The sequence below is a fragment of the Trematomus bernacchii genome, unplaced genomic scaffold (genome assembly GCF_902827165.1).
Source record: "Trematomus bernacchii unplaced genomic scaffold, fTreBer1.1, whole genome shotgun sequence".
Lineage (NCBI taxonomy): Eukaryota > Metazoa > Chordata > Actinopteri > Perciformes > Nototheniidae > Trematomus > Trematomus bernacchii.
The window spans coordinates 2,523,725-2,532,875 of NW_022987801.1; the positions used below are offsets into that span (position 1 = coordinate 2,523,725).

Consider the following 9,151-nt stretch of genomic DNA (forward strand, 5'->3'; position numbering starts at 1 on the left):
GACAGCTTTATCGTCCGAGTAGAGAGATGAATGACTAAATTCTCTCGCAAGCAGCTATTTAAAAACAATAAAAAGACAGTTCACCTTATTATTGAAAAATATCTTCCTCTTACCTGCAAGTGATGTATCAATCTAGGTTGTTTTGGTTGTCGAGTGTTGAAAATATTGGCAGTAAAGTGCCATCGTCTTGAATAAAATGGGAACGACATTCAGATTCAGATACTTTATTGTCCATTACATTTACATATGATGGAAACGTGTCTTAAACTGGTAAATAAGATAACATTTCACTCACCATACACGGCACAACATACCATTCATACACTCAAAAATAGTGAATTTGCATCATAAAGTGACTAAGTAACAGAGTGGATTGTTCTTCCACTCCCTTCAGTCCATTAAAACATCAGTTGTATCAAAAAATCTAATAATCTACTAAACATTAAAATGAGGTGTTGGTGGCAGAAGAAGGATCCTTGAGGCTTGGAAAGGGGGCTCAAGTCTTTGTTAAACGAATATTTGAAAAAGTACAGCTGTCATGCTTTAAGCCTCCTACATCCTGACATGTTGCATCTCCCCTCTCTTCAGGAAAGTACCCGGTGTTGGAGGTGATCTTGGTAACGGCCGTCACCGCTGTGTTTGCTTTCCCCAACCCGTACACGCGTCAGAACACCAGCGAGTTGATAAAGGAGCTGTTCACAGACTGCGGCCCCGCTGGAGTCCTCGCAGCTCTGCCAGTACCGCAGCCAGATGAACGGCAGCAAAGGCGTTCAACGACAACCCCAACCGCCCCGCGGGGCCCGGGGTCTACGCCGCCATTTGGCAGCTCTGCCTGGCCCTCGTCTTCAAGATCATCATGACCATATTCACCTTTGGACTCAAGGTGAGCCCTCGAGGTGTTGATAGCACGTAAAGCAAAGAAGTACAGTAAAGCAAAGAAGTAAAAAAATACATGTGTATATATAAAACTAATAATCTGTTTAGTTCTTTGGACATATCCCCGACTCCTAAGAAAATGCATAAAAAGTTCCCAAATAGAATTACAATTTTTTATTTATTTGTTTATTCCACACATGGCAGTTATTTTAAAACAAAACATGTACACTTATACTAGTTTTTATTTGTATTGTTATATATAGCGCATGGTGGAAAGGAGCAGGGAGAAGAAAATCTTATTTATTATACCTAAAAATAACAACAAATTAATACAAATAACCATAAAAAAAGTCAAATAAAAGCAATATTCTTTCAGTCACAGTTGCTTACAAATTGACCAGAACGCAATCAAAAGTCAACTTCATACTGTCTCATTTTTACCTAACCCTAAACCCACTTCCTGTCCCCCCCCCCCCCCTCAGGTACCGTCGGGGCTGTTCATCCCCAGCATGGCCATCGGGGCGATCGCAGGGCGGATCGTTGGCATCGGCGTGGAGCAGCTTGGCGTATTATCACCACGACTGGTTCCTGTTTCAAAGAGTGGTGCGAGGTGGGGGCCGACTGCATCACGCCGGGGCTCTACGCCATGGTGGGGGCCGCCGCATGTCTGGGTGAGTCAGCGGAAAACTGAGTGATAGTGCAAGTTTGAGTCTGGATGTTATTTTCTTACCCTTCTATCTCTCCAGGCGGTGTGACCCGTATGACCGTCTCTCTGGTGGTCATCGTCTTCGAGCTGACGGGGGGGTTGAGTACATCGTCCCCCTCATGGCCGCCGTCATGACCAGCAAGTGGGTGGGTGACGCGTTTGGTCGCCAGGGAAATCTACGAGGCGCACATCCGTCTGAACGGTTACCCCCTTCCTGGACGCCAAGGAGGAGTTCACCCACGTGACGCTGGCCAGTGACGTGATGCGGCCGCGGCGCAGCGACCCCCCGCTCCGCCGTGCTGACGCAGGACGACCTGACGGTGGAGGAGCTGCAAGAGCACCATCAACGAGACCAGCTATAACGGTTTTCCCTGTCATCGTGTCCAAGGAGTCCCAGAGGCTGGTGGGCTTCGCTCTGCGCAGGGACATCACCATCGCTATAGGTAAACAAACTCTCTCTCATTTCAGTGAGAGTGTCAGAACAAAAGAGAGGCACAACGGATGGTTCTGTTTTGAAATCTTTGTGTTGTCTTCAAATCAATTGTTCCTGTTTTGACTGTTTATAAAGCATGTAGACTATATCATCACCCAAATTGATTACCCTGAACTTTAAAGGTATAATTCAAGCTGAAAAACCATTTAAAAAAAATAACATCTTTTCTTTTTCTTTTTTTTTTAAATACAATAATAATCGTTTTATTTCGATTACGTTGTTTTCGTAATCGTTGCAAGCCAAAATCGTAATTGAGATTCAAATACGATGAATTGCACAGCCCTAGCACATAATGCCATTTCATTTAAATACAACACATAATTCAATGGAAGTTGTTATCATTATGTTTATTGTGTGCTAATTAGATGCAATAACCCATTATTCCAACGGGGGAGTTTAAAGGGGACCTATCATGCAAAATGCACTTTTGTACGTCTTTTATACATGAATATGTGTCCCCGGTGTTCCAGTGAACGCACCAAAGTGTCAGAAAACACAACCCTCTCTATTTTCCTCCATACCCAAATCTCTAAAAAAGGGGCTGCAACGGATCTGATAAAAACTGATCCAGATTTGAACACTGTCCTGACGTCAGGACGGTGGCGCTACGGCTATTGGGCCAACTCCATCCAATCAGGAGGAGACAGCCACGGCCATTGCCGTTCGAAAGCGCTGGAGACGCTGTAGTACATATGCCAGGCCTGTAGATGGTGCTGTTCTCACTGAATCTGCCTTGCAAATAAAGAGCTAAAAATTTCAAAATTGAGCAAAAATGAGGCATGGCTAAAATGCATGATCGGTTTGGTATTTAAAAAAAAAAAAAAGTATAAATATGCCTTTATATATGTATGGTCCCTACACTATATTATTCAAATAAAGCATGATAGGTCCACTTTAAGTAAGACGCTGAACCAAAATGGTTCTGAATGTGTAATAACTTTTTAAATATTTAATTATAATGTATTTTCCTGTTCCTTTCTCACAGAAAACGCTCGTCGTAAGCAGGAGGGCATCATGCTGAACTCCAGGGTTTACTTCACGCAGCACGCCCCCACCCTGCCGCCGACAGCCCGCGGCCCCTCAAGCTGCGCTCCATCCTGGACATGAGCCCCTTCACCGTCACCGACCACACCCCCATGGAGATCGTGGTGGACATCTTCAGGAAGCTGGGCCTGCGCCAGTGCCTGGTCACTCACAACGGGTAAGTAGGAAATGAAATACTGTGGAGGAAGGATGTGTTGTAAGGACAGAAGGAGAGTCCTTCTCGCGTCCTTCTTCCTGGTTCTGTTTGACTCGCCCGTCTGAAGTCAACAAACACATGTAAACACTGCCGGTGTTACATGGGCTCTGAAATCTGGGACCCTCCCTGTAATCTGCATGGCCTAACGCTGTGCTGCACCTCCTTTACCCCCCCCACTGAGCAATAACAGATGTTCTCCTGCTGAGGAAACTAACTACAGCTGCATAACAGGTATCATGTCGGGAAGCAGTCAATAAAGGCAGTTTGTGTGTGCTCTGAAGAGAGAGAGCCCCCTGCTGGTGTGATGTATGAATAACAAGAAGCATTGTGTTTAATATTTCTCGATTTACAGATCTCTTCTCTCAGTTTGCTGTGAGAGGAGCTGTGCAGCAGTGTTTCTGTTTTCATTAACATCTCATATTTTAAAGGATACGGCTGGCATTATTCTATATGTGTAGTCCATGTTTACAAAGCTCATGAAAGTAGGTCAAACATATCAAACAGCCGGGCACTGTGTTTTAAAAATGCATTAATACACATTTGTTGCTGTAGGAAGTATACACTCGACAGCATACATTAGATGGACTTACAATAGACTACATGTTTATTATAATGATGTGACACCCAGTACAGACACTTTCCATCATAACTATTTTTTTGTTTGTTTGTGTCATTGAAGTTGTTAAATCTTAATTTCTACTTGATGTTATCGTTGAGTTATCTGTTTATTATTTGAAGTTACACCCTGTTATGTATGTTGTTGTGCTGCTGCTGTCTGTTCTCTCTCTCTGTCTCTCTTCTGTTTTTTGTTTTGGATGTATTTGTTGTTGTTTATGTTGTTTTTGGGCAGTTTACCGAGTAACGAGTGTGTGTTTCAGGAATGTTTTGGGCATCATCACAAAGAAGAATATATTAGAGCATCTGGAGGAGCTCAAGCAGAACACGGAGCCCCTGGTGACTAGCCCCGCCCCTTTACACATGTGACCCCTTACACACTCTTCGCACCTGTCTCTTAGGCTCCGCCTCTTACGAGGGCTGCATGAAACTTGGTGTGAAAGACTGTTGACAGTTCCCGGCTAAGCATTGAGCCTTCCTCCTCCTCTTCCCCCTCCTCTTGTTCTTCTTGTACTCACTGTTGGCACTGTGTTTGTTTGTGGGTACAGTTTGGTGTGGAGTTTCCTCTAACGCCTCATCCTAGAGAAACATCTGTCGAAACACCATCTTCATCTTCATCTTCATCTTCATCGCCTGTGGCAGCTTTTTATGAGTTTTGACGTCAAATAAGTGCTTTTTCTTCTGGGTCCTGTAATTTCGGACCTCTTTGGGAACTGTCACCTACATCCCTCTAGAGCCCCTTTCAGACGTGTGATCCATTACGGGAATATGCTGCATATTTAACGTGTTGATGTTAAAAGTGATTCTACCATCAAAGTATTAAAGCACTCCCTTACCAGGTAGGACCTTGTCCGTAAAGATTCTTAAGCTTAGCTCAGGGGATTTTAATTATTGTATTATAATCAACATTTTCAACCACATCAAGGTCAAAAAAGATCTTTGATACTTTACTTTTAAGCCACTTTAATATATTGTTAATTACTTTTAATGTTAGAAAAAAGGGAAAAATGTGTGTTCGTAGATATTCCTCTACAATGCGAACATTTGTGAGATTTAATAAGCCCAAACTCTTTAACCCTAACCCCAGTCTATATCAAAACCTAGCTTAGCAGAAGCCAGCAGTACCTGCCTCCATGTCTGAAAGGGTCGGTAGATTCCCAGAATGCATCTGTGCATCCCTGCGTCTGCCCCCTGTAGCGCTGCTTCGCGTTGTGCCGGCTGCGTCATGCACCTTGATAAGATGTTCATCACATTGCTCCTCTGCAGTCACTACGTAGCAGCTGATGGTTTGATTTGGAGCACATGCTGTACAGTTTCTCAGCACGTGTGCAGTCATGTAACCATGATGCCTGTTAAGTGTTTCCCACCTCCCTCACAATACACCCACCCTCGATATTCTACCCTCATTAACGTGTGCTTTTTTTCTTCTTGTTTTAAACCCCTCCCTCTCGACCCCACCGTTTCCCTGGGTCTCCACAGAGCGAAGACATCAGACCGTAACAACCACTTGGCGAGTAGCTAGGACTCTGTTTCCATATCCTTAGTGGGTGGTGTGTGTTATCAGCAGGGAGGGAGAGGGGGGGTAGGTCTCCCCTCATTCTGTAGTGCAGTGTGTTGATTGGTGTCGGTAGAGCTGTAGTTAGCGTGTGGTGATAAAAGGACCTTGATGAAGTCATTACTAATCCTGTTCTTTAACCTGCCAATGCTTCCTCTTAGCCAGCTGTGTCCATGGGCAGGACACTCAATGTGTCTTATAAACAAAATGGATGCTCTTTTGAGTACTGAGAAGATTTAGCCCACACATTATCAAGGAATTCTTGTATACATATTAACCAGCAGCTCACAATGCATATATTAATAATGACTTAAGGAGCCAAAGTGTGTCCAGGTTTAACGTCAATAAGGCTGCAATTCAATCATTCTTTAAATGATAGGTAACTGCAGCTTTGTGAGTGAAAAGTGTTCATACTAGTTGCTCAAACTACAAGTAGATGTCTTTTTAAATGTCTTGTTGTGTAAGTCCTAAACCAAAAGATACTAACTTAAAACAGATGTATTATATATTTGACAGGCTGAAAACAACCTTTTTATGCCATAATTCAAACAATTAATCAACCAATCAAAGTAGCTTACATGTCAGAGTTCCAGTTATCACTTGTAAAGACGTCTCTGGACACGGCTGGCTCACAGGGAACATTGCCCCTCCCCCCCCCGACCCTTTATACAGTCTGATCTGTTCCAGGTATCCCGAGCTTCTACATCTGTTATTGCTATGCTTTTATACGAGCGACAGCATCAGGAGCTCTGACCCTCCACAGGTCATCTCAAACTTTTCCTTTCACTCATTTGGTTTACACTTATAGAGTTCAAATGAAGCTAAATGTCCAAATGTGAGTCGAACATAAACTCTCTTGAGTCCATATGAAAACAAACCTGAGCTTGTTGTCCCCTAACCCACTTCAATCACGTTTAAACAGCTGGAGAATCAGAGCCTTATTCGGTTTACCCTAAACCTGCAATGTGTTCCTAAATCAGCAGAAACCTAACCTTCACTAACTGAATATTTAGAAACGTCAGACCCGGTCTCATTATAGTTGGGTCCATCAGGTTCATCTACTCTCACGGAGAGGGAGAAGGAATCTGTCACAGGAGTCAGAAGTTGCTCACGTCACTATGGAAATGTTGATAGTCCCACCAGGGCAGTCTCTACCAGTCCTACATGTATTTTAACTAGAAGATAATGATAAAGTCTTAGTAAAGCTCCTTTCATATACATAGAATTAACACAGAATTGGGATAGAATACCATCAGTAATGTAAAATGACAATGAAATAGGGTCTACAGACAAAATTAATGTATAAAATGTACTTTTAAGCATATTGTTAGGTTTTCTTCATTCCTGCTAGTAACAGCAGACATTAGATATCATTCAAAGTGGGACGTAATCCCATCTCCACATCCTCTTAAATGATTTCTGACTCCTGTGACACACCCCCCTCTTCTCCACTTCCTGTTCACTACTTCCTGTCTCCTTGTTCCTTGTTCCTTCTCACCTGCTTTTAGGAGCCATGACATAAAACAGTGGCGGCAGCGTCTGAAACGACACCCTGCTCTCTGACAGTCGGGTGCTGTTTCAGACCTGCCTCCTCCTGGTTCCTCACTTCCTGTCCTCCTGCTGACTTTTATCTCCTCAGGGACTCATGTTTTTGTTGGCTTGCTAATCAACGTCCACAAAATGAATGTGGTCATTAACCAAAGAGCTCCCTGATTGAAGAGTTCCTCGCCAACAAAAACATGACGTTTGTTTTCTCTCCTTCACTCCAAACCTCCTTCCTCTTCCTCACTTCTCTAAACTTCTTCCTCCTTCCCTTTGTCTCCTTCTGCAGGCGGCTTCTTGGTATTATCACAAAAAAAGATATCCTGCGTCACATGGCTCAAATGGCAGACCAAGATCCCGGGTCCATCATGTTCAACTGATCGGCTCCTTCCAGGACGGCCGGGGGGGCGACGACAGCGAGGAGGAAGTGCACCTCCTGGACGGCTCCAATCTCTGACATTCGGACCCCGTTTTGTTTCCATTTTTAGTTTCCAGCTTTGTAGAACCTGGCGGACGGAGCGTGCCCTCCACAGAGACTTGCAGGCCATGAGAGGGAGAGGAAACGTGATAAAACTTTGTTATCATAGTGGCTGCTGAAGGCACACACACACACACACACACACACACGAGGAATGCACTTTCTACACACACATCGCAACACTTTTGCACTTGCAGACACCTCACACCTGCATGCTCTCTCTTCACCTGTAACACACACACCCTGTACCCCCCCACGTGTCCTCCCCTCCGTCAATCAATGACCGCCGCTGAGGGACGCGATGAGAAACCTCGACACCTCCAGGCTTCTAAGAATAGAGCTCACTTTCCTCACCCCCCCCCCCCCCCCCCCCCTTGCACACGACACACCACACATGTCCGTCCTGCAGAGTAATACATTGTTAACCTGTGATTTAAATGTGTGTGTGTGTGCGTTTTACCGCCACTACATTCCAGCACCTGCTCCTCACCCCCAAACATGGCGTTGTGCATGGCTGCTTCCCCTGGGTGAACTTAAGTCAAAATGAGATGGCTTTAACAAGTGTGTGTGTGTGAGTGAGAGTGAGAGAGAGAGAGACACAGATGGGTACTGTATTTCAAGAACAAATGTTCAATTTCAGAAGGAGAAACGTGGAGAAAAGACCTTCATGAGTGTGTTTTCTTTACTGATCCAGCTGTGTGTGTGTGTGTGCGTGAATGTAAGTGTGTGTTTGTCGCTGCCGTTCAGTGCGAGGCTTAAATGACAGGAAATCAAATGTCACTAAACCACTAATATGTATTTGATTAGTAAGAACACAAGCCCAATTGTTGTCAAATAACCCACCGTAATGTTTTTAATTGTTATTTTGTTACCATAAGTCAAAAACACACACTTTTTCGAATCATAATAATATAAAAAAAGAGTTTAAAAAACCGCTGTTTCCACAGACAGGAATGGACTCTTTAACTCAGAATAAATAAGTAATGTAATTTACTGCAAATCACACAAACGGCTCCACCTGCAGGCTGCTTTTCGTTACAGCAGGTTGTGCTAAATCTTGTCCGATCTCGCAACATCTGCCAAGTGCCTGGCAAAGGTTGTTTTTGTATGGCTTTCACACCCATAAATGATCCCTAAAAACCCACCTGCTACCCCCCACCAACCTTCCCCTCTTTGTCCTCAGAACATATTGTGATCCTTTTACAAACGATGAAGGGAGACGGAGAGACGGTGGTGGGGCGGGGACAAACGGCAGCACTTTACCTGTAGAGTGGTGGCAGTAGTGTGTGTGTGTGTGAGTGTGTGTGAGAGAGTGTGTGAGGAAGGTCGGGTTCATCCTGTGTTCTTGTGACGGGCAGCAGAGCACCGTCTTTGTTAACCAGTGGTGGTGCCTAACATTGTATTTCATACTGATCTGGATGTTTTTCTCCTTTCTTTATTTTTTATTTATGGGTAGTGTCGATAGAGTTGTGCATTATTATGAAGAATTTTATGTATGATTACGTTGATTGTACATTTAAAACAAAATGTGTAAAGATTACATTTTGTTTTGAATTAAAAGGAACAAAAAGATTGAAGTTGCACAGGTGGTGGTCGTTGTGCTTTTTTTTGGTTATTACAATTTGTCATCACTGTAAGGAACAATC

The 9,151-nt window shown here is 43.8% G+C and overlaps 1 protein-coding gene across 1 annotated transcript in view; it reads left to right on the forward strand.

Moving 5' to 3' along the window:
* clcn3 (chloride channel 3) overlaps positions 1-7,764 on the forward strand; it is a 35,130-nt gene extending 27,366 nt beyond the window's left edge. Inside the window, 16 exon segments of the mRNA XM_034150191.1 lie at positions 589-710; positions 712-771; positions 773-883; positions 1,359-1,436; positions 1,438-1,467; positions 1,469-1,547; positions 1,623-1,679; positions 1,682-1,755; positions 1,757-1,789; positions 1,791-1,874; positions 1,876-1,917; positions 1,919-1,948; positions 1,950-2,025; positions 3,061-3,135; positions 3,138-3,276; positions 7,317-7,764. Of these exon segments, the coding sequence (XP_034006082.1) occupies positions 589-710; positions 712-771; positions 773-883; positions 1,359-1,436; positions 1,438-1,467; positions 1,469-1,547; positions 1,623-1,679; positions 1,682-1,755; positions 1,757-1,789; positions 1,791-1,874; positions 1,876-1,917; positions 1,919-1,948; positions 1,950-2,025; positions 3,061-3,135; positions 3,138-3,276; positions 7,317-7,407 (1,181 nt within the window). The 3' untranslated portion in view covers positions 7,408-7,764.
* The last annotated feature ends 1,387 nt before the right edge of the window (positions 7,765-9,151 follow it).